General features: G+C 43.0%; 1 protein-coding gene across 2 annotated transcripts in view; it reads right to left on the bottom strand.

The window, feature by feature from the left end:
• The window catches only part of LOC311494139 (metabotropic glutamate receptor 7-like), a gene marked incomplete at its 5' end in the record, with an annotated part of 62491 nt that overhangs the window by 26861 nt on the left and 9683 nt on the right, over positions 1-25947 (bottom strand). For both annotated transcript variants that reach the window (XM_084553039.1, XM_084553040.1), the window contains 3 exons: positions 2602-2756; positions 3365-3500; positions 9143-9359. In XM_084553039.1, coding sequence (XP_084409165.1) covers positions 2602-2756; positions 3365-3500; positions 9143-9359 — 508 coding nt within the window. The remainder of the gene's footprint in view (positions 1-2601; positions 2757-3364; positions 3501-9142; positions 9360-25947) is intronic.

The raw sequence follows: 25947 nt of genomic DNA, 5'->3' as shown, positions 1-25947 counted from the left end.
GGGAGGAAAAAAAAGCGATATGTGGAATTTTTTTTCCTCTTTTTTTATTTTGGTGCAACTCTACCACCCAATGTGGGTCAGCAAACTGAGCTGGGGCAAAACTGCACTGCAAGATTCATGGCGTTTTTTTAACCTTGTGTTTCAGAGCACACAATTTTATGTCTGCATTATAAAGTGAATTTCCCATTTTATTATCCCTGTGTCTCTAACACACTGTGTTATCCAGTCATATCAGCTGAGCTGTGGATAAAGGTGGTAATGGCTAATCAGTGCCGAATGACTCAGCTGATTTTCTTTTCAAAAGACCATCAATGATGCATGGACGATTAATAATATCCTCGCTGCCTCCAGAGTGTACATTTGTCCTGGCTAGACCTCCCCTAATTAGGGAAAATTTCAAAAAACTCAGACTTTCAAATTTCTTTCGATTGTAATGATGAGTGGTTATTAGGACCGTGACACTGGGGAGAACTTAAAATAGATGGTACATGCTGAGAATATTCTATTTCAGTGGTGAATTTTGCATGTCCTGGCAAATGCAGACGTATAATTTTCTCGTTCGCTGCCTTTTTCTTGCGGAGAGCCTTTTTTTCAAGCTGTGGTTTGAAAGAGAAACAGCTGGTAGTGATATTTCACTTCGAGATTAATGTTAAATTTGTCAAAAAACATAAATGCTTACTATTAAAAGCTTAATTAAAGCGATTCCTCAAACCTAAAACTGTTTCAATAATAACTCCAGTGAACAGTGATTTTTCACTTTTCCACTCAGTTGTTTAATGAATCAGTGATTGTAAAACAGAAATAAAGTAGCCAATTCATCCAAAGTGACTTTAGTCTAGTCATGTACAATACACAGCCAAATGCAACAACAAGGTCATACTTGTTCTCTGTCAAAATCCATTCGGGGAAATATAAGAAATTGCCTCCAGAACTACATGAGGCAGCGGGAGACGAAGTGGGTACAAAGAAGGTAAATAAAAACATCATTCTTCAAATGCAATGGACATCACAGCTTTTTCTAAGTCTATCCCTCTAAAAGGTTTTCCAGAGCGAACATTTTCTTGGCGTCTTTGCACTTACTAAAAGAAAAGTGTTTTTAAAGCTGCACTAATCAATTTAATACAGATGAAATGACTGTTTAATGTGACAGAGGTCAGTCATGGTGATAAACCCACAGAGAATTATGACTCTGATCTGCAGCTACTGTCAGCTCTGTGGAGCGTTTTACAATCTTTAAGGTCATTAGGTTGGGCTTTAGTGTTTAGTTTTTTAGTATTAGATTTAAGATAATCTGTTTTGACCCTATAGTGTACGCTATACATATCAAGCACACTACAGCAGACAACACTGGCCAAAAGCCACTGAACATAGAGGAGCATTTAATGTTAGCGCCTACAGCTAAACTATGAATTTATATCATTGTGCTGGTGGAGGCCAAAACAGAGCTAAAAGAGAAAGTGTCAGTGAGTGAGATCACTTAGATTTGTTTTTTTTTTTGTTTTTTTTTTGTCTTCACCTCATCTTCACCTTCAAATACATAATTTTCATAACAACTTGCTCATCTGTAGAGGAATCAACATGTTCTGACCTCTTTCTAGCAAGAGCTTTTCATTTTCCCCCTTTGAACAAATGCAGACTACTGCCACCTGTTGGTATAGAGCAGGATTTCCTTTCACTTAGGAGCATAACATACACCAATCAGACATAACATTATGACTACCTTCCTAATATTGTGTAGGTCTCCAAAACAGTTGTGACTCATCAGAGAATGGACATGGACCTTCTGAGAAGTGTCCTGTGGTGTTTGGCAACAGGATGTTGTTAGTGGGGGTCTTTGGGTCGTTTGGGTTGATGGGAGGGGCCTCTGTGGATCAGGCTTGTTCCAGCGCATCCCACAGATACTTGATCAGTTTGGGATCTAGTGAATTTGGAGGCCAGGTCAACGCCTTGTGCTGTTTTCCATGTTTTTTGAGTTGTTCCTAAATTGTCTTTGTGTGTGTGTGTCTGTGTCAGGCTGCATCCTGCTGGGGATGACTGCTGCCATCAAGGAGTGTCATTGCTATGGGGTGGGGGTGCCTGGTCGGGTCTAGGTGGGTGGTGCAGGTCTAAGTAACATTTACATGAACACCAGGCCCAAAACTTTCCCAGCAGAACATTGTATTGTCACAAGATGGTCACTGTTTTTGACTTCTCCTGTCAGTCCTAATGTTGTGGCTGATCAGTGTGTGCGGTAGTCTTTGTGGTTTGTTTAAGTGCAAATTTTTGGTCCAGACACAGACAATGTGAGGCAACGTCAAAGTCGGCCTTCACCAACAGTAGTTCTTAGCTGACGTTTTTTTTTATCCAGGCCTTAAGATGATAACAGGTCAGAGTTTAAAACTTGCTCTTGGCCCCAAGAAACAAAAGATGCCAGTATTTAATGTTAGCGATATTTCAAACATCTGCTTGACCAAAAAACTTTTCTTTTTAATAAGGCTGGTAGCAAACAATTGGGAACAGAAACCTCCCTCGTACCAACAAAATCAATACAATCTAAAAGAATAAGGCAGAAGTTGTGAAGCCTGCAGTGTTAATGTCTGCGTGTGCACACTGTGCGCATACCTTTAATGGAGGAACGTTTTGGCAGTATAGTGACTGCTCCCACTGCTACATCCTCGAGCTGGTGGATCGGGCTGCTCTTGGCCCCCCAGCTGTCAGATCCAATCCACAGGAAATGGCCCACCTGATTGGCCCTCTTGGTGGCATTGAGAACTCCCCTGCAAGGGCATTTGTGAGTTTATTGGGAGAGAGCACAAGATGTACTGTATGCGCAATCCAATATCTATTACACAGAGGCACAGCTTGCTTTAAGGTGTTGTTTGGACAATGATGAGTTCTTCAGTTTGCCTCATTAAAAGTGAGGGGAAGAGAAGAATAACTACAGTTATTTAGTTTTAGGCAAAAATATTCTCTTGATGCGTTGTCTAAACACAATAGCTAAGAGACATTTGTCTCCACGTCTGTCTTCTATCGTCTTTCCCGTTTCACTTCAACACCTACTTTTGAATTCTTCACTCTGAATTTCCCGTTACTGAATGTTTGATCCTGTGTTTCTTTACATCAACATTACCCATGGGGCATCATAAATGAGACAATATCTCTGTTGCTTTGTTGTGATCCGCGTTCCCATTTCTCCTCCGAGGCATGCTTGTGTTTGTATTTTTATAGGGATGTTTGTGTAGCAGACGCAGCCCGTACGCGTGCTAAATCTGTGCCTCAAGTCTGTCTTCAGGAGCTGCGACTCAGAGATTAAAGACCTCAACGTGGCAAGTCATCAGCGTGCTTGAACGGCACGGATGAAACCAGAATGTGCGGCGCTCCTCACCGTATGTCTTCTTCGCTGGCAAAGATGACGACTGCCCGCGAGTGCTGTGTTTCCAGCAGTTGTTGGATGGCTTTGTCGTAATCCTCCAGCTTGGGGTTGTGGGGAATTTTCAAAGATTGGGCGATGCAGATTCCACCTTTTTAATGGGACAAGAGTAAGAAATGATAAGGCCTCTGGGATGATCTCAACCATTCAGTCACGCACAGATGCACAAACTCACTCACACACAAAAAAAAACCTGAGGTCAGAGCTGCTGCGTTTTTTTTTTCTATGTAAATCGCACCCGTATGGAAATGGAAAACACATGTGAACACAACAATGAGATTTTGATGAAGCTGTCACATGCATGCTATACAGTATAAATGATAGCTTTAAAGTGTACACATTTACATTTTGGCAACGATGTGCAAACCGCAGCAGCGCGCAATATAACACTCAGACTGCACCTTCCGACTGAGCAACCAGCAGGGTGAGAGCGTTATAAACATATCTGCTGTAACAAATCCAATAATCCACACCAACTGGGACGCTAAGCTACAGATTTCATATTATGGTTTTGAGGAAATCCAACAGCTCCATTGAAGTTTAATTTAAAGTCATTATCAAACATCTCTTATTGGAACCTGAACCAATCAGATAGCACAGCTGGCAACGACAAACAAAGAGGATATTACTACTGAAAATAAATCAGTGTCAGGCAGGTCATCAGTAATGAGTTTGCACAGCCTGAAGGGGACTGATTGCTTTAGTGAGTTACTAAGTAACTTTAGTGAGGTAATGTATTTGGCCCAGTGTGTCATCACATCTATCTTTTAACAGATTACTAGGTATTGTTTTCTTCAGTTGTGGTAATCAACAGCTCATCTTGTGGGTAGGGAACCAACGTTATACCTTCCATAAAAAATAAGTGATTTGCTCCACTCTGGTGTGGTAATTATGGGTGCTGAGAACAAGCTAACCTTTTGAGCACTTTGGATAAACAGATAATATGATCACCTGTGCGAGAGAACATCCTAGCTTCTGTAGATCGAGACTGAAGCGGCAGCCCGTGTCCCGAGTCAACAGCAAAGCGCTACCCAAACCAATTAAAATTTCTCCCACTCAAGCATTTTAATAGTCTACCCAATAACCTTTCAGTTTGAGTTTCCCTGAGTAGACGGAGAAATGGAAGGAATCTCCTAATTGCCACTCTCTGCAGGCTCATTACTTTGATATAAACAGCTTTTAGCTGGCAGATCACACATCTCCAGTCACGGTTTACTGTGGCATTTCTAAAGGCAGGAGACAGCAAAATGACAACTGCTGAACCGCCTCGAAACTATCCATTTTCTTTTTTTGTACCAGCGAGCAGAACTGGGGATTTTCCTTGATGCAAGAAAACCTTCAGTGTGTGCCAAAAGACCCTCTGGGATGGCTGCTGTTATCCGCTCTAAGTAGACTAAACATAAAAATGGAGATCCCACCAATGGCCTAGTAGTTGCTTGAGGGTTTGTGGGATCCTGTTAAAGTGAAGCGTGCTTGGTGTCATTTGTGAGGAGTAGCCAGCACTGGCGGTCTCAGAGGAATGACACTAAAACTCGGGTTCGGCACGGATAATTTCAGGCCCGACGCGTACAGTATGACACTGCACTTTGAGGTTTCCGTCGGAGGAAACAGCGCTATGTGATAACTGACTCTGATGAATAAAAGAGGCACTTTTAGCGGGGGGAAGTGCGTCTAGAGGTAACTATCACACGCGCATTACCTCCAGAGAGGAAAAATAAAACACCTACTTTTCAGTGAGAATTTAAGTCTCATGAAAATGCATTAAGTCCATTATGACAAAAACCCTACGGGCTTGTGTGAAGAGTTACGATGGTTTAACAGTCTTGAACAGAGATGTGTTATAGGTCACGACAGTCAATAACGCAGATAGAGACCACAGAAGCCACTGATAAAGATAAAAAGCATTTGGAGCAGATCCCATCTTCAAAGAGAGAAAGAGAGGGAGAGAGAGAGAGAGAGAGAGAGAGAGCACCAGAAGCGAATGAGGGCTTAAAAATGCCCTGAAGGCTGTGGTGGTTGTGCAACGGTGGCTAAATTATTGAATGCCTGCAGAATAGCTCATCTGTCAGTCGGCCGGTCAAGTCGGCTGGGGAGGCAGGCACGATGGAAATGCTGGTGTTGTACCGCTGGAGTACTGGGCTGTGTATTGGCCCGCCCTCACCTGTCACCGGGAGGCGTGCAAACTTGAAAGTGTCCTGGACTCAAACTGTGGATTTAAAGGAGAGATGTGTGTCTGTCTTGGTGGGAGATTTGTGATGTGAGACAGATAAATGCCAGGCTCTGGGAGAAGAAAGTGCTTTATTCCAACGTGGTGGAGTCTATCCAAGACATGGTACTGTATAGTAATACAGCGCTTTCCAGCTGTCATTCACAGTTAGTGAAGAAAAAGAGCCTGGAAAGTAAAGTAGTTCTTCCAAAGAAATGTAAAATTATTTCTTACGGTAGAAGTGAGATCTTCTTGAGATGTTCTGACTTATTAATTTACCCATGACCTTACAACATCATATTAAAACTATATGCAGCGTGAACCCATAAACTCTGCTCCACATTTGATTAATATGTCAAAGGCACCTTAATGATCACGATGGCTAAATTCATCAGGCTCTTGGAGGTTCTGCGCTTATCTGTCTGAGTGCCATAGGTCATGCACTGCATTAACTGCTTCAATTATTCATCCTCAATGCCCTCTGTTCTGAGGATGCACTGCAGGGCGAGGAAATCCAGCTCTGTCGTTTTGCTTGGTGAAATACAAATCCCTTTAAATTAGAGGCTCTTGATGGATTCAGCCCCCAGCCGCCTACTCAACACCCTCCAAACTCTAACCTCCAGGGGATCTGTAAGGCTGCAATTATATTTATCACCTCGGCAGTAAAAAAAAAAAAAAAAAAAAAAAAAGGCAGACCTGCTCTTGCCAGTCTCCCCGCCTCAACACGGGGGATTGCATCAAAATTGGCTGACGTGCCGCTGACATTCACATTGTACATCTGTGCGTCCTTCCACATCCTGCCTGCCTTCACGCTGCTGTTCTGGGACTCGCCAAAGTCGAGGGGTCATGTAAGAAGCATCGCGGTTTATTCCGCGGTGTGGTTTGCAGATGCATCGGGCTTCTGTCCTGGTCTCCTTCTGCTTTACTGGCAGATTTATTTATTTGTTTCTCTCACGGCTCAGACTAGATCTAAGAACGCATTGTGCTGGCAACTTACTGCAATCAATTCCACAGTGGCACTTTGTGGGAGGTTTTCCTCAAATGCAAGTCTTTTTATCAAATGGGAAAAGCGAACTCCATCACTCTGGCCCGAGTCCAGACAGACACAGAAAAGTACAAACAAGATTTATCTCTGCCAGCTTCACCTGGAGCCAGGATGAGGGTGCACAACGGGACTGTGCCTAAACAGTGGAGAGAAACAGGAAAAGAGAAAAAAAAAAAATACACTGAGGAGATCGATACAGGATGACCATCACTCTAGTCTCAGCTTGGGGTAATGGGCAGCCATATTGCATTAGTCCGCTGGATGGTTCTCCTTGAAGTGGTGAGGCGAGAATCCTACTAATGCATCTGACATTTCAGCGCTACCAAACAGGGCAGCCACAAAGAAATGTCTCAAGGCCTCATGGATCAACTTGCATCGACGCTGCAACAACACCAACAACAATCAAGTTGTTGTTGTTATTCTTGAACAAACACATTTACTCACAACACACGCATGGTATTTTCCTGATTTTTTTATTTTTTCTCTGAGCTTTTCTTTTATTCAATTCAATCCATTTGAGTAAGTTCTGGCACAGAACTGGTGCCTCTGAATGAATCCTCTGACTGTACAGTTATGCTATTACATAATTAATGTGTTTATTAAAGATAAGATGCCTTGGGTACTGGAAGCTTTTCTTCAGAGGAAATAATTCCCATTTGTATATGAATGCAAAATATTGCAAAGTGACGGGAGCTCAGTAGCAACAGAATGAGTGAGCAGCAACAATGGCTTCTAATTCCATACCCCTCTGTGTCGCTGTCATAATAATGTAACTGTGTTTACGGCTTTTTGCATAAGAAAAAAGAAACATCAGTAGAAATGTGTCTGAGAGAAAACCAGCTGGAAGAAACCGAGGGTATAGGATGAACTGAAACGTCCGAAATAGGCCTGAAATAAAAACCACTCCTTATTTGCTCCTGTGCAGGCTACTCTCTTTCCCCTTTCGATGCAAATTACGCAGACGCAAACAGCTTCTTAAACTTTTAATGAGTGATCACATTGGACATGAATGCACACAGATGAAATATTCATGCAAGCTGGACTTATGATCGGTGCCTGCGGGATATCATTAGCTTTCCTCATTTTAGAGGTTTCCGCGCATTAGTCTATTAGAAGAAGAGACAGCGGTCACTCCCTGCAAATTTACCAGAAATGGATTGGGACCCGTAGGTGTAGAGGTGGAGGAGAGAAGCGGCAAAATAGTTGCTGAGGAGCATGGTTGTACTGTCAGAGTTGGAGGGTAATGTTTTTTTTTTTCTTCCAGCCTTTCACATTTGTGAAGAGAAACGGCGCTGAGGCTCTGAGCACACAGCAATTGCCAAAACTTCGTCAAGACCCACGTGTAAAACATGTTTGTTTAATTACACAACCTCATTATAACAATGTACTATGTCCTCATCTTGCAGAAAAAGCAGCTGCAGCAACTGTAGAAAGTCTCTCCAGACTTTTCTAAATCACAGCACCACATGATTTGATAAAGATAGCTGACCCATTGTGCTGCATACCAACTGAGCTTCTCTTGGCGACAGCAGCGGCCGCTGATTCACATACATCCACTACATGCCAACAACAGCAGCAGCAGCGGCGTGGAAAAAAAGCAGGTGAGTGAAGCGTGTGAACAATTTTCAGCCCAGTTACAGGCAAAACCACAAATGCAAATTTCTGCTGTAAGTACTCTTCAGGATCCTAACTTATCCTAACTAACCCCAGACGAAACGTAACGTTGGAATTGCGAAAGGCTCATTGCCACTTTAAACAATCACAGTTAGTGTTGCGTTATAGCACCCAACAAATCAGGCTGATTGTAATTGCTTTTTAGACCATTCGGTGGTTAAACTGTCTCGGTTTAATCATATGTCTCCTGTGAGAAATGTTCGCAAAGGTTCTTATGAAGACCAAATGCCTAAAAAGGCCCACTGCTTGACTCATGCACCCAGACCAGCTCGTTGTTTAAGCTGACTGACCATCATTACAATCCAAAATATGAGGCTGAGTGAAACAGAAAGGGCAGAATGTAAAACAAAACTCGTCCAAATGACCAACTGCTTCCCCGTTCTGTCCCCGCTCTCATGGAAAAAGAAAAGACAGAGATACTGGATATATTTTCAAATAATTCCTCTTCTGGGCTAGCATTTATCAAAAGACAACCAAAATAAACGGTCCTATTTAACAGTGACATGAGTACGGGCTAAGCTCATTTCTGTGATGTGGTTTCTTCTCTACAAGCTGTTTCTCTGTCTACATTTCCAGTAACACTCCACAACTCACCAGGGAGCCAGAGCTGAAGTTGCCAAACAGATCAATAATTCATCCATCCAAAACAGATAGTACGATGAATTGGAAATGGAAAGCGAATATTCTTCTGGGTGAGTGTAAGTCCAAGTTATTTTTAAACGAGAGAAATAGATAAAAAAAAAAAAAGAAATAATAATAATTTCAGTGTGATTTCGTGTAGTGCCCATCACTGATCAGCTGTACTTACCAGCTTCTTTGGAGAGTTGTGTGAAGGCCTCCACTCCCTTCTCTCCATAGCTGCCCTCTGAGGCGATGGTGGAGACGTAAGTCCAGCCAAGGGCCCGGATGATGTCCACCATGGCCTGGGCCTGGAATGAGTCCGGGGGAACCACCCGCGAGAAGAAGTCATAGCGCCTGTCATCACTCAACTCCGGGGCCGTTGACGCATAGCTGATCTGCGGGATCTTGAAGAGAAGAAGTGCGGTCGGGGAGGTAAAGGAAAAAATTTACACATGTGGTGCTGCTATTCTGGTGCAGCATCATAGTTGGTTGCTATGGCGACCGCTCTGACAAATCACGTTTTTTGAGTGGCTGGGTCCAAAATTGCTCACAATTTACTGTACAGCGCAATGCATTCACTCTCTGAAATTCTGTTTGAGTGCGTGTCAATTTAGTATTCTGAGTGTGAGACGTATGCACTGTATACCTCAGCTCTGGGCCCTGAACAACGGTGGAATAAAAAAGCATTTTTCTTAAATCTTTCAGCGGCGCTAACGAGGAAAACTGGGAACAGAAAGGAACAGCTGGCCTGGCTCTGCCGCAAGGTAACAAGAGGCGCCTCTGAGGCTCACTGTTTAACGCATTATCTGTAAGTGGACTTTCCAAAACATCAAACTACCCCTTTAAGTGTCAAACTCATTTTAGTTCAGGGGCCATATACAAGCCAATTTGATCTCACCAGTAACACAACAGCATACTAACCTATAAATAACGACAACTCCAGATTCTTTTGTTTTAGCGCCAAAAAGAAAAAGTCAATTTTGCCGTCTGCTGTTTAGTCCTGGGTCTCAGTGTTGTGTTCTGTCCACTGCTTTGACTAAAACTCTGACTTTGTCTTTGAAGCCAAATTAGGAATGGGGGTTAGTTTAATTGAAAGATAAAAATAACTGCCATTCCTCAACGTCTATGTAATTTTCACACTATGCAAATTCATGCTGCGAGCCAGATTAGACCCTGTGGCGGGCTGCTTTTAGCCCAGACACCTGTGCTTTAAGTTTTCAAATACGTCCAACTTTCAAAATGCATTGTTTGCAGGGGACGTTACTCTGTGAGCAACATGAAAAGAAATTAATAAATCTAAACGCCTTGGCGAACAAATGAGCACCGCATTCATGTGTTTCACACTGCGTCGTCAATTGATCACGTGAACATGAACATTTGCACGTGAATGCAACATTTTGCATAGCCTGTGTTGGGTTTGTTACCAGGGCAACAATCAGTGCTGTCAATGAGGACGTATTGTACGTTTGCAACATTAAGAACAAGAATACTGAAAAATATAAGCTGCTCTTTGATCACGTCTCAAGGCACTTTGTGAGTGAACGCGGTCCGTTTAGTTATCGTGCACATAGCTGTCATTACACTCAACATTAACGCTGCACAAACACAGTTTATAATTGATTCTATTAGTTGCTCTTAGTTGCTCAAAAAAAAAAAACTAAGTGCACCTTTATGTTTATTTCCTTTTAGTCAAAGTACAATTTATTATGTCAAGAATGAACCGTTCTCACTTTAAAGGAAGGAGCGTAATCACACTTAATTATCCCTGTAAACAGTGCAGTTTGGTGGAGCGTCTCATAAGGACATAGGATGGGTTCTATCAGTCAAGCTCTTTACGAAGATGCAAGATAGTCATTTTCCTAATGTTCAGAAACCTACTAATAGTCTGCAGGTGTTCTTCTTACGGGTAGAAGAGCAGAAGAAAGGTACACGTTTTTAGCCAAGCCAGCAGATTGGCTGTAGTGGTGGAAAGCAGATCTTACAATCCACTGTTGTTCAGACTATTAACTATTAAAACTATTGCATGGATAGTCATGAATTATTTCACAGACACTGTAAGGTTACATCATTGATTTTTTTGGATCGACATGTCATAACCAAAAACGTCCTGACTGATGCCAACGGAAAGGGAAGTGACTTTTAACTCACCTGGGATCGTGCAAATTGATGCAAAGCTGCATCTGTGTGAGCTTAAATGTGTGATTATTTTAGGGCCTTAAAGGAAAAAGATGAGAGAGAGAGAGACTCCCACAGAAACGGGCGATGTGCCTGGTGTTAGCTAACTAGCTTACAGATAATGTGTGTACAGCGTGTACAGTACACTGGCTGTCAGAGGTAAATAAACAGGTCCAGCTGTCACAGATGATGCAAGCTTCGCTTTCTGTGAGAATTTGTATTTATTTTTTTTGGTTTAAAACTCAGAAAGGTGAAAATAAAAAGTATGATCTATCTATCTGACTGTATTTACAGTATTTTACATGAGCAGCACTGAAATATCAACAACAAAAATGGCTGTTCCCAGTGGTGCCTGAGCCGATGCAACTCAGGTTTCAAAGCTGCAATCACACCTGGTGGCAAGCCTGGGTTCAAAATAGCCACGTCCCATCAGATAAGCGGATGCACAAGCAGGACCGTACGTCACTTTCTCTTGAACCCATTGCAGCATCCCATCACACAGTCTAATATAAGCACTGTATGAATGCCATCCATTTCTGTTAGAGTGATCAAAAGCAGCCGGGCACTGGGGAAACACGGGAATGAGGACACAGCGGCCTGCTGATGGGATCGCCTCAACTCGCAGAGTGTGAGTTATAGCTTTGACCCACAACTCAAAGGGGGTCGGCGGCACAAAGCTGACAAATTGAGGAGCAGGGGACGAGGTCAAGCTCAAGACAACTCAATATGTTTCCTGTCATCCCCCCCCAAGAAAACGTAAAAGAAAATAAAAAAAACACAAATCAGCAAAGACTGAATCTGTGACGCAATTAGGCAAATTTACAGGTGGGAACGCTACGGCTGCATCACTAACTAAATCCCCTCGGTGCAGTCTAAATTGGGTGTACTGGGTCAAAGATGGCGTACAACAGAGTAATGGGAAAGAAACAGCAACGGTGATTTGAATTTAAAAAGATTCTTCATTCTAAGACGTGAAGCAGTTGAACATTTGATAGAGGTCTATCTATCTATCAGAGCTGCAGCGGCAAAACACGGTGGAGTCGAAAGGTGTTATAGGTTTGTTGAATCACGTCCTATCCCGGCCCCAGCTGCGACAGAAAGCTGCTTGAACATTTGTCTCCCAGGACTCTGAGCTCTTTGCTGCAAGGAAACATTTAAGACGGCAATGTCTTTTCACTTTGTCCCTGACTCGTGCCATGTTGATATAATTTCTCCACGCCTTGCTCCCCAGGAACCTACACCTCCTCGCGGTACAAACATTCACATTTTCAGCTGTTTTTAATTACCACTTTGACCTCCAGGTAACAACAAGCGCTAAAGCATGATTGAGAAAAGGCTGAGGTGTGAGGATTAAACCCGTAAATCATGTCACGAGATGCTGAATAACTGATACTGATTAGATTGTAGCACCTTTGTATTTTTCTCTCTTTCGCGGTTTGTAATTTATCCCACAGTATGAAATAAGTGAATTAAAATCTCGTCAAACTTGGTTATCTTTCTCAGCAGATTATTAGCAGCAAAAGTTTAGCTTTCCCACTTTGGTCACAGTTGCGTGACTGATTCCCAAATCCATCAAACAAATAAGCTCTTGTTGCAGCGAATTTGCCGCAGATTTGAATGTCTTTAGCGAGGCTGATAATGCAGAGATAATAAGGCGAGAATAATAGATATTTTATCAACAATTTTGGATCATTTTCTGCAAATAACAAGCTCGAAATGAGAAACGGATTGTTTCCTCTTAGCCCTTCCATCTAAATTGCTTCTGTCCACGCTGCACTTGTTACTGCTTGCAATTCATGAGTTCCAGTAAGATAGCTGAAGCTATTACAAGTGAAACGTGGCATCGTACATGACAACACGGCCTGTGCCACGGCGGGAACAGGGTGAAGGGGTGATGCCAGCGGTTGAAAGCAGCCCGAGCCGATAGCGACTACAGTAACAGCTCCCGAGCAGCTGAAGTCAGGCCAGGAATGAATGATTAACGACGTCCCCCCGTTCAGTATCACAATTACCCAAAGCTGATGTCTGGCACCTGTCATCTAAAGTATAGATCAAAGTTAGGATTGCTGAGGGTAATCGCCTGGCTTGCTCTTGAATGTATCTGGGCTGACAGGATCGATGGAGGGAAAACACAAAGGTCTGTTATAGGGGACACTGTTTTATTGATTTACCAGCACAAAGTGGTGCGGCCGCCCTGAATAAAAATCTGCTGGTGAAGACTAAAGAAGGACGAGAAAAAAAGAAAACAGTGACTGGAGGTGGAGGTGGAGGTAGAGGAGGGAGGTGGAGGGGTGGTAATCTGCTTACTGACATTAAATGAGAATTTCAACCCGGGTGTTTAAGAGGAGAGGTGACTGAGCGAGGTTGTGTAAAGGTTAGACGCGTTCACAGTTAGTGGGAATGCCAGGTGAAGTTAATTAGACCACTGTGGCCTTTCGCTTGAGTTTTCGCATACGGCAGCCCACAAGCACCACAGGCAGCTGTAAAGGAAGGTGAGAGACTGTAATGTTTGTGCTTTAACCGTCTTGTTCAGGCTAATGCGGAGGTGATGATTCTGACGAGCTGGGAGCAACGCGTGCAGATGCGGCTCGCTCGGCTGCTCCGCTTTGTCTCTCCTCCCGTTAAAAGAAACGTTATTTGAAGAAAAAATACGCAGCATATGGCACGGCGCAGCTCTCAGTCGGGGTAATGGCAACCATCTATCCTCGCCATCTGAGAAAAGAGGGAAAATCTGCAGATATGAAAAGGCACGCCGTCTCCGCACAAAACCGAGAGACATGACAGGCCACGGGTTCTTAAACAAAAGCAGAGGTTTTCTCGACAAAACACTGCGCTGAATAGACTCCATCAGAGTCAAGAATAAAGCACCAAAACACTGGAGCCCATTGATCCAAGAGCAACTCTCAGAAACGTAGCTCTGTATGAACTGTGAGTGGCAGAGCTGAAATGTTTCCCATGAATGGCTTTAACTGGAGTGAGAGCGGCCAGGCAGTTCCTGTTGCAGGAATCCCTGCGCCTCTATTTGCTGCATGATTAGCTTCTAAGTATATCTTGACATCAGTCAGCTCCACTCGGCTGTTTGCAACAATTCTCCGCGGTGGCGGCGGAAATGACAGCGGGTTCTGACAGACCCAACTCTGACCCCATGCTGTCCGTGGCTCACTGCCAACGCACAGATTGTCCGCATGACACCAGCACAATGACACACACACACACTGTAAGCATGATCCCATGAACTGGTCCAAGAGCCACGGTAGAAGCTGGTCAAAATCCACACAGCCCACCGATAATCGAATAAATATTTCCTCGCCCAAAAAAACGTGCCTAGTCACAAGATTTATTTGCAGCTCTGCAGCCTGGTGATGTAAAACAGCTGCAATCAATATTCTATGAACAAAATAATATAGTACAATAAACAGGCCTGCACAGATATTGAATGGTTATCAAGTTTTACATCTTTCCTGCTAAATCAAGCCTCAGCCGCTCTATTGTATTGTGAGGGTGGAGATCAGTCGTTGGTTTGTATTCAGATGGCAGAGCCATTTGTTAGCAGGGCAGAGGTAATGACTGTGTCCATACATGCAACCTCAGGCTGGGCTTTGGTAATCTCTCTTCGCCAGAGCGTGGCACTGCCAACACAGCCGAGGAGGCTAGAAGGAAGGGCGGGGGGGACCGACAGCTTTCCCTCCCTCTTTCTGTCACTCTCTCCCCCTCTCTTCCTGCCCATCTGTGTCTCTCGTTCTCACTCAAACTCTCCTTTTGTGAAGGCTGCATTTCATCACGGTGCCCTCGCTCAACCTGCGACTTTCAGCCTCGCTCCCTCGTTCCCCGCCCCTCTCTGTGTTTCAAGCCTCGTCGGGGGCGGGGGGCTGGGGGGGGCAAGTCACTCTCATCTTCCCGTGTCTCTCTCCCGTCCTGTCATCTATCTGCATGAGGACACGCCCACACAGATGATCAGCAGACACTTCCTGCTCAGAGAGGTCCTCGGGCTGCCAGTTTCCCCCCAAGCCGAGACAATCTGCCCTCAGTCATTTGCTAGAATGCCAGCCAACTCTCCCCTTCTTACGGCTCTCAGGCTTCCTCTTTTCTCACCATTTTATATTTTGGCCCCTCGCTCCAAGACACGACGCTTACATATTCTCTTGCGTCGACTAGAACATAGTTATTAGTATTTATATGATGGGATTTACTAGAAATGATTACTAACAATTAACCTATAACACAACAATGAAGAACCCTACAAAGCTGACATGTCAAACATGTACAGACATTTATTTTGTGCAGTGCTTCCGGCCACCTACATTCATGCTATTTTACTGCTAAATGGTTCGAAACGTTCATCAGCTATATGCTGTCTATCTGCTCTCTGGTGTTGGGTAGGTACTGGGTATTTAAAGCACTTGGCTGAAGAAAAGGTTAAATACCACATTAGTAAAGTTGTGGTAAGAGGATCAAAACGAGCTTACACACGCTCTGTATACCTTCAGTTTCTCAATAGATTTGTCACTACTAATGGCATCTTTGTCTTATGTATATCACACAGCACATTCAAGATAAAGGACAAAAAAAATGACAATGGTATTTATTCATAGTTATCGCTAACGTGAAGCATCTGTTGGCTTACTACGCAGGACTTCAAACACAACTACTGAACATGTAAACCTCAAGAGTAGACATATCAGGCATAACATTATGACCACGATCCTAATATTGTGTAGATCTTGTGCCTGTAAAACAGTTGTGACTCATCAGAGAATGGACATGGACCTTCTGAGGGTGTCCTGTGGTGTCTGGCCATATTGTTTGTTTGGAGGCCAGGTCAACACCTTGTGCTGTTTTTCATGTTTTTAATTGTTCCTAAACCATTTTTGTGTGTGTGTCTGTGTCAGGCTGCATCCTGCTGAGGATGGCTGCTGTCATCAAGGAGTGTCATTGCTATGGGGTGGGGTGGGGTGCCTGGTCTGGTCTAGGCGGGTGGTACATGTCTAAGTAACATCCACATAAATGCCAGGTCAAAACATTTCCCAGCAGAACATTGAATTGTCACAAGATGCTCAATGTTATTTACTTCACCTTTCAGAGGTATTAATGTTGTGGCTGATCAGTGTATACTGTTCAGTGCAGACGTTCTGCTGGTTTTTCAATACTTCTTTAAACGTTATTTTCATAAACTTTTTCAATTACTAGGATTTTAACTGATCACAAGTTTCTTCCATTAACAACAAATCATTTAAATATTGAACATCTTTTTAACTGATCTGTATGAACATTGACCTTCATTTCTCTATTATATGAAAACAAAATCAGAATTTAAAACACGTATCTGTGAATACGGTGTTATAATTAATTTGTGAGTCGCCATGCCTCGATAGCTAACATCATAGTAATAAAGAAAAAACAATCTCCAGCAAAGTAAAGGCCAAAGAACTAAACAAAATAAATGTTGTTATTTCCCTCAGTTTCCATTACACAGGGCTTATTATGCACATTTCCAGCTTTATAATTTTATTCTGGGATTCCACTAGAATAGCTTTGCATGATTCACAAAAAAAAAAAAAAAAAAAAAAAAGAATCCTTATTTATCTCATACTGCTTGTCATGCAGCCCCTGAGATGAGCCTCTGCCGGAAAACATTAGCTCCTGTCTCTTTAAGGCTCCTCTGTCTGAAAGCCTTTCATCTGATAGGCAGCTTTTTGCTCTTCAGCACCGCCTCATCTTCTTGCCCGTGCGAAGGTTCCTAAAGGAAACCTACACAGTGACAGATTTCAACCGCAAGGTATATATTACGCTCATTACCTGCTTTATTGTGTGAGATAATGGTGGTTATTTGAATAATGGATTATATTAAATGCCCGGAACACTACTCAAGAAGGCTGTTTTGCAAGTTTAACTTTGTTAGTGTGCTGTGCCTGGACGAGATGATCGTATAAAGAAATATGAGACAAGCTGACTTCAGTGTTCAAATCATTCTGAAGCCTTCACTTATATATATATTTAATGTAAATAAGCACACTAGGCCCTCATTAAATAATACTACATAATTATGACCATCAAGTGCATCTATAAGCAGATTTATCTTCCCTTCTCACAATGATGGAACAGGACCAGGCTGTATGTTACACTTCCTGGATTGGAAAAAGATTTATTAGTTGTGAACATAACTCCTCCACATTGCTGTTGGCAAACCAAATTAGACGTTAATAGATGCGTTTTCTAGGAGATGGGATTTGATTTTAATCCCTCCTCATACTCTCCCCTCCTCATCAAGGCCAGCCTCACCTCGCTCTCCTTCCACATCTCCAGCTATTTTCCACACAGTTATTCCACAAGGACCTTTGCTTGAACAGCGTTTAACCAGTCTGGGTGTTTATTGTGGCCACAGCTTTTTGGAAATCACACACACACACACATACACCGCCCTTTCAGATTTGCCCACACTGCTGAACTAGCCTTGGTGTTACATGACAGAAAGTTGGGCTTTTATAACCCTTTATCTAACGCGACCTTCCACCGTCTCCTTCCATCCGCCCACTTCTCTTTTTCCCAGTCGATTCACTCACCCTCAGTCCCTCCCGCTCACTCCATGCCAGTCCCCTGGGCAGCTCCAGTGCTCTGTGCCCGGCTCTTGCATGGCTGCCCTGCCAGAGTGTATTTTAAGACAACCAGCATGTTTCTCCATGGGTATAGAGGCTAGGTATGACTCACAAATCAGATATTTGACCAGGAGAGCCACACAGTAGAGTAAAGCCGAGGCGTGGGAGGAGAGTGTGTGGATAGCTCACAAAGGGAACCTGACCGACCTTCTTCTTTCCATCTGGTAAACAGAACGCTATTTCAAACTCTATAGATATTTCAAAGAAATAATGGCTTCCCAACACCAAAAAGCTCTGGAAGCCTCATCAGAGAAAAGTCTGCATCGAGGAGATGCTCAACATTTATGTCGCCCGGTGTAAAGGTGTAGTGTTGCTGCTACGAATATGTCACAAATGCAGCCACCTGACTTAAAGATCTTACCTCTAAAGCAAGCACGACAGTGGAGCTTTAATGCCGTCGCTCATGAGAGTTATATTCTACAGACCTTCTCAAGTCACTTCAAGTTTCTTTTGACTTAGGCTTCACAAAAAAGAAAGGCCTTGCAGAGAACAATGCGGTTCAGCAGAACAGCCTTGATCATCGCGGCTGTGTGCTCCCTTCAGGTGTGACAGAGACTCAACTCGCGGTAAGAATAAAACATAGCCTGCAGCTTTATGACTAAGTGTTATCAAATGTATTCCTTTAAATCCACAGGATCTCACATTACAGCTGACTGTATTGATTTTTCCAGACTGCAAAGTGCACTGGACGCAGCTTTGTTTTCTCCACTGTGTTCTTTATAGCCTGCGCGATAACTTCATTGTTTTTCTCTGAAAAAAAAAGGGAAAAAAAGAAAAGAAATATCAATAAAGCGATACTGAAATCTGCGTGCTGTGTAATAGAAAAAAACAAGAATATTTCTTTCAGGAGAGCTATTTGAATACAAATGCCCGTGTTTGTGCTGTGGGAGTCGTTCACGTGTGAAACGTCTTCACATCTCTGCTCTGCCTCATTGCTCCGTCCGTTGCTAATACGGCTCCAACATATTAGTCATCAAAGAGCGAGCATAGGTTCACGTTTCTCCCACCTACACCTGGAGCACGCTGGGTCTGACACATTCATTGTCAGTTGTGCACCTGCAACACTCTGACCTGCATCCCAATGACTCTCTCTGTACTAGCCCCCCCCCAACCCCCCTTCCTATATAACTCTCGCCTCAGAATCGACAGAGCATCATCAGCAGGCCCATTTCTCCCTTAATAGTGCAGACAATGCGGGCGAGCCTCCTCAATCTTATCTTTCCTATCTGCTCCTCTCAGAGAATTCTTTAGTAGGGCCATGTAATTACAGACTGATCACAGCAGTGGCAAATATCACAGATAGCCTTTTCCTTCTGTCAGAGTGTCAGGTCCCCTACTTGATGCCCTGCTCTTGAGACACGCAATATGTACTGGTTAAAAAAACGAGAATAGGACATTTTAATAGGCAGTTATCTGCTTGCTTAGCATTGCCTGCAGTGCCGCCTTGAAGCTCCCCCAGAGTTGAGATTGTAGTATTTTATCAGGAGTGCCTGCATTCAGCACACGCACCAAACCCACACTCAGCCGTTATGGATCTGTGTTTCAGACAAGTTGCAAATGTGAACAAGAACGTACAGATAAGTACACCTCGCTGCAAGCCTCACACACCTTTTTTAAGTGTCTAAAACGGATATAATGGCAGCTATTTTGTCTTCACAGGTTAAACCGCGCTTTGTGGTAACAGCAGTGATTTTCCGGGGAGGCGTGTGGCGAGGTGACGGATGAATGAAGCCGTAGCATGTAGCGTAATTTACACAAAAGCTTATATTTTTGTGTTACAGAAAATGGGCAGAATTAGCTGCCTAACCACCACTCACAGCAAGATATTCCGCACCCATCGACCGGGGCTTTACAAAAAAGTGGCATAACAACAATGAGCATTAAACTCCATAAAGAGGCAATAAAAATGCAAAACAACAAGAAATGTAGTTAAAATGAAATGGAAAACGAACCTTTGAACAAACAGATAAAGAAATAGATAAAACACTGAAAATATAGCTGCGTAAAACTAAAAGAGAACTAAAACCTAAAAAACAGGCAAGTATAAAGCTGATAATAAAAGTGATTTAAAAGACAGCTTTTTTTTCTTCTTCTTCTTCAAGGAACAACCGTGGGATTTAATCGCTCTGGTTTTAGGCGCACAAGAAATCTTCCAACCATGCTTTATGTACAAGTCAGCGATTGGCAAACTCCAGCTGTCCCTCACATTAGGCATCTATCACATGAGACATTCGACTGGTTGAACCTGTTGGTGGAAGTGCACAGCCGCAGCCTGGGAGGCTCAGTTCAGGTCAATAAAGTCCCTTCTCTCCAGTCTTTGGTCCTAATGGATAAAGCCCCCGTCACCTGTCTAGACAGGGGGACCGTCAGAACAGCCGCAGGTTGAGCATGACTCATGAGGAAATAAAAGTTCTGCTGGGACTCAGACCACGGCTATATGCTCGCAATGCGACCGGGGCGTCAATAAAAGATAATCTCTAAATATTGTAAGAGAGTGCGTTTGGAATCCAAATCCTGACCTCCTGCATTTTTAATTACTTGGATGATTGAAGTGAGAGTATAGAAAGTGAAAAGCCACCTGAGTGTAAGAGCAGAATGTGTGATATTAGATGGTCCTGGTTAGTTATTATTGCTTTTTTTTTTTTTAAATCTGCGTTTTACCCAGTGAGCTGGCTCTGTGGATGCTTGCCTGTTATTTTATTCAAGACTGAAATATCTCAATAACCCTTAGATTGGATACTGAGCAGACATTTATGGATGGTGTGGATGATTTGTAAGGACTTTGTTTCTAGCACCATCAGCCCGCTGTTGGTGCTGATTTTTATGATTTTAGATGACGTGTCTCAAATGTTGGTGGATGGGACTGCCATTAAATTTGGTGTGCAGACATTCCTGCCCCCCTCAGGATGAACTGTAATCACTGTGGGCATTCCCATGACTTTCCCTTTAGTGCCAGCATCAGTGTTTTTTACAGTAATTTGTCAAACATTAATATCCAATAAACAAAGGCAACTGTAGAGTTTCTTTAGGACATTTCATCCAAGTACCTTAATCAGTTCTAAAGGTCTGGTCGATAATTGTTAGATACCATTCACTGGGGAAAGAAAACAGGATCAAACAGTTTCTTCCTACTACAGGCAAGTATGTGGTCGCTAACATACCCTAGATGTTCAGTTTTAAGCCCCAACCCCCACCAGTCCTTCAAAACTGAGAGAGCTACTTGGATGAAATGACTTCAAGACACTCTACAACTCTAGCTGTCTCTGTTTATGACCTGGATGCCCGAGAACCTTCACAGGCATACGTCCAACATTAATTTTCCATGAACGCCCTGAAAGCTTTAGTCTTTGTTTAGTGCAAATTAGCAAACGTTAAGCACGCTATCACGGCAAGCTGAGAACAAACAGCCTCTAGCACAGGTGTAGATGTTTAGTGTTAACGGATTCTTATCTGAGTTACAAGGATTTAGATTTTATTTCCCTAACTACACCTAAAAACGAGATCTGCATATGAACAAAGTCCTGCATGTAAATCCTGCTCATTGCTTTCTTCCATTGATTGCAGGTTACATGACGACAGCAATGGTTATACCTTGTACACTTTTGCAAACGCATCCATCTGCCATTTCAAGTGCATAATGATTCCTTAACAGCATGGAAAGACACCGGGGCGCTCTTGAAAATTGGCTTAGTTATTTGTAATCAATCAAGTGACCAGTTAATTAGATCTAAGTCACATTATTATCAAATGCAGACGTTCCGAATCAATCACCTTAAGGACATTGCTAACGAAGAATTATGTGCATCAACTGGGAAACACAGGTTATGCTCCTTTAACCTAGCACTAAGGCAGCTAGAGTAGAACTGAAAAACCTTTTAAGTATAGCTCATTAAATGTATGTCTGCTATTGTTCACCTGGTGGTACTCTATGTTGACAACGATCCTATGTTGCCTCGTGACCTCGTGGTCTCCTGTGCTGCCGGTGTAACGCACCACTAAGGCCATCTGACCTCCTGGACCTGTCAGCAACACTCTGGTACCGCTGCAAAGCCAGAACAATGGACAATTGTCAGCGCAAGAAGTGTTTTTCCAGCGCTACACTGAATAACCTGCCAACTCCGGAAGAGCTGGACGCGGTCTTTCAGACAGAGCCATTCTGTGTGAACCTGCTCCCATTCTAACTCAGATCATGATTCATCAAAGCAAGTGTCTGGACTAATGGAGCGAGAAGATTTATGTGGAATGTGTTTTTGTGACGCGCATTTTCACACAGCTTCCACTCCAGGCCGAGACAAAGTGTGCGATGGCTGCACGGTGACATGTAGTTCAGAGGCAGAATCAAAGATGCGCAACAGACGCCAGCTCAGACAATTACCCTCAGACAAGTTAACCAGCCGAAACAGGAGTGAGCCCAGTCGAACACAATGGAACTGTCACACATCACGACTGAAGGGTTATTCTTTATTTTCAGCAGGAGCTCCAAGATGCGTCTGCCTCAAAACAGCTCATGTGGATCTCACAACAATCTGTCAAATTAGCTGCGATAACACAAAACACATCACCTTCTGTGTACATTTAGCAGATCTGAAAAACAGACTTTTAAACTTATCGACTCACTGATCATTCAAAATGTAAAATGGAGAACAACTCATGTGCGAGTTTTATGAAAAAGAGAGATTATAGGTGTACATTTTCAGTTCTTTCACAGTTTCAAACTTTCATTCAAATTCAAGTGGAAAAAAAACGATGAAAGGGTTCAAAGATGGAAATTTCCTCTGTAGCAGTAATAGCCTCTATTACTGAAGTTAAACCCATGTATGCAGTACAGAGGTAAGAGAGGATTATGTAAACTGCACAGGTCATAAACATACAACCATAAGAAAAATGTACCAAAGCCTTGGTGGTAAACTCTTCCATGTCGTACATGTGTTTATTTTTTCACTTATTTTACGTTTGTTACAGCACATTCAAAACCATATCCTCCGTGTGGATGTTCTCTTCAAATAAAAAGGTGCGATGTGCTTCCAGCTGTGCACAAGAACTGGAAAATTGCTTGAGAACTGACAGTGGAGGGATTATTGCCACTCTGAAACACACACTCACACACACACACACATGTTTTTGTTATTTAGGAGGATATTGCATTGACACCCTTGAATTCCCATGACACACACCCCAACCTCAGCTGTTACCACTACACGTCTAGCCTCAGCCTTTACCCCAACCTCACAGCAGCCTTACCAGGAAATAAATGTAACAGTTAACCTTGTGGGGGACCGCACATCTGTCCCCAGAGTTAAAGTAAGTCCCCAACATGATCCGTTTAAGCTCACTCACACGCAAACGTGAACTTGTTAATTACGTGGAGACTTGCCTCTGAGTTAAACGACAAAATAGTAATTCATCATTGCTCTTCAGAACAGCACATAAAGGATCTTTTATGCTGGACTAAACAAATACAGTTCTCTCGTTTTACGCGGCTATGCTTCTTTTCGTGAGATTAAAGCACGAAACCAACCTGGTAAAGGGTTAACAGTGAGGTTTGGTTTAAACAATTCTTAAAATGAAATCAAGATTATAGCAATAACCACTTGGGTAATGTTAGCGAAGGATTGTGGTCATGGTCACAAGAAACAATTGCTGACTATCATTAGGAAATGGAAAATGACATTTTCACCCATCCACATCAGCCTCCTTCCTCACTGGGCTTTGATGCTCTGTAATATAATAACACTATTTTCTTCCCAACGGAGCCACAGCCAATAAAGAGCTCACTGTAGTCACTCTGACTTAAATAAATGTTGTTTTGGGGGCATTTTTCTAACAGTATGTGACAGGATTTAAATGACTGACTCTTTCATTTTCTTGGGGCTACAGTCTTGTCTTACCCGAACCGTAATAACTACACACCAAACTCCTGTCCTGTCTGTCAAAATCCTGTCTTAACTCCCAAATATACTCGTCAAACTCCAAACGTCAGGCGTGAGTCATATGAATAAATAAGTGTTTTTGGAAGGAGGAAATCTTTTCATCGCTCCTACAACTGTTTAATGGACTACCTCTCTTTGTATCTGCACAGCAGGAAACGTGAAAAATTGTAGGTTATTAAGTCCATTTAGAAGATTTTAGCTCTGATTTCAGGGTGAGTACTTTCTCAGCACATGAATAACCTTTAGTGAAGTAAATGTACAGTCATTCAGACGTCAAACACACGGTCGCAACACTGGCCACAGTGCGGAAGTTGGTAAGACAATAAAGCTAGAAAATAACACCCGAACCTTGTTGCCGTGTGACTGCCGTGATGATTCAAAGTTGAGCTGCCCCCCCCCCCCCCCCCCCCCACCCCCGTGTGAAGCAGGAAAGCAACGACAAGCCATATAGTTTCACTTCCTTTCTCTCTCCCCGAAATGTCCTTTTTCGTTCTCTCGGGAAAAAAAAAAGACAGAAGCACGTTCCTGCCGTTTTGCCAGTTCCTGGTTGTACTTCATCTTTTTTCCCGTGAAATTAACAGAAGAGGTGCAGCTTGACGGACGCTGGCAGCTACTGTGGGCTTACGTGATATGTAACATACATTTTTAAACAGACAACAATGTAATGTTGATGAGCGCATGTGGAAGACTGCTTGGGGACAACGTAGCATTGTCCACATGTGAGCACGGAGCATATACCCGACGTTGTTGTATGCCACTGTAAACTGTCAGCCATCTAAACAACTCTTAACATTCGTCTTAATAAATGGAACATAACAGAGAGCCACAGAAAGAGAGTAAAGTCCGGGTTTTATTGAGCCAATATGTGACGTTGGACGTTGCGCAGATCTAATTGACGTTGCCATACCAACAGCCAGGTTCCATTCAGCCCTCCTATGGACGTGTGAATGCAAACTGGGGAAAAAAAAAAGAAAGAAAGGAAAACCCTTGAAGCTATGAATTTCTCGGGGGAGCTCCTCAGTGGGTAGTTACCCTCAGAGAGACCCCAGAACCGTTTGATTCAAACGCGCCTATGGAAGATATGTTTTAACAAATGCAGTTAATCCAAAAATACACATCCAGGCTTAAACAGAGAAACTCTGTGAGCCAAACGGATTACTGTATTCAAGTTATTGTCCAAAAGCTATTTCAAATTACAATATACTTTCGTATAGACAATTTTAAAATTGTGTTTGACTCTATAACCCAGCAAATTTCAATTTTATTCCCCAACCTCCGACCTCCAAGGTAGAGAGCGCATGACAGCATTATGCAAAATCTATTGATAAACAGCCTGCTATTGATCCTCCTAGCCTCATTAAGGCCAACATGCGAGTGCTTCAGTACTGATAAGGCAGTTAAAAAACACTATATTCTGTCATCAATAGCTTCAGTCCAGTAGTCAATTGTACTTTAAGCAACCTCATCTGAAGGGAGAGAGCTCCCCTAATTTGCAAAATGTCAATGGTGATTGAGGTCTTCCCCCAAATCAATGTTACCCGTCGAGTGCAGGCGATTCGGAGCGCACTTGAAATCCCACAGGATTTGCATCTGAACACAGTAATCCTGTCAACTGATTTTTTTTTTTTTTATTCATGCCCTGGCTGCTGAGGCACAGTATACTTTTCAAGCTCAGAAGAACGGAGACATACAAACACATTCAAACAACATTCACACACCACTGCATAGCCAGCCGGAAAGAGAGACGAGGAGGAGTGGGGGAAAAAAAATAAAAAAAACATGCTCACCAAACATTATCTCGGGGGGGGGGGGGGGGGGGGTGCAGACCAAAAGAAATTGAAGCTAATGAAACTCTGAAGTTCTGCTCTTTCATTTTCACATGTAAAATCAACAGGTGTTTTAGCTTAACTACCTGAGGCCCCTGCTGCACTCTAATAATTTAGTCTTCCTATAAAGGTCTAGAGTGTGCTGGCTGATATAATGGTTATATATTACTGCCTGTAGTTTGGAACGTTCTGACGCACCACGAGGCCCGGCTGTAATAACGCAACTGAAGGACAAGGAATGAATCCCGGTGACAGTTTATTATGTACACTGTAAGTGAGAGCACACTGGACCCTGACGTTCTCTGAGATGCAAACAGCAAACACACAGTAGGACACACACAGGCACCATATGGATGCTAACAGTTGTGTTCTAATTTGACCAAATTATTAAACATCATTACCACTACT

The sequence above is a fragment of the Chelon labrosus genome (genome assembly GCF_963514085.1).
Source record: "Chelon labrosus genome assembly, chromosome: 10".
Classification (NCBI taxonomy): Eukaryota; Metazoa; Chordata; class Actinopteri; order Mugiliformes; family Mugilidae; genus Chelon; species Chelon labrosus.
Note: the sequence above shows the minus strand (reverse complement) of the source record. Positions and strands in the feature narration are given on the sequence as shown.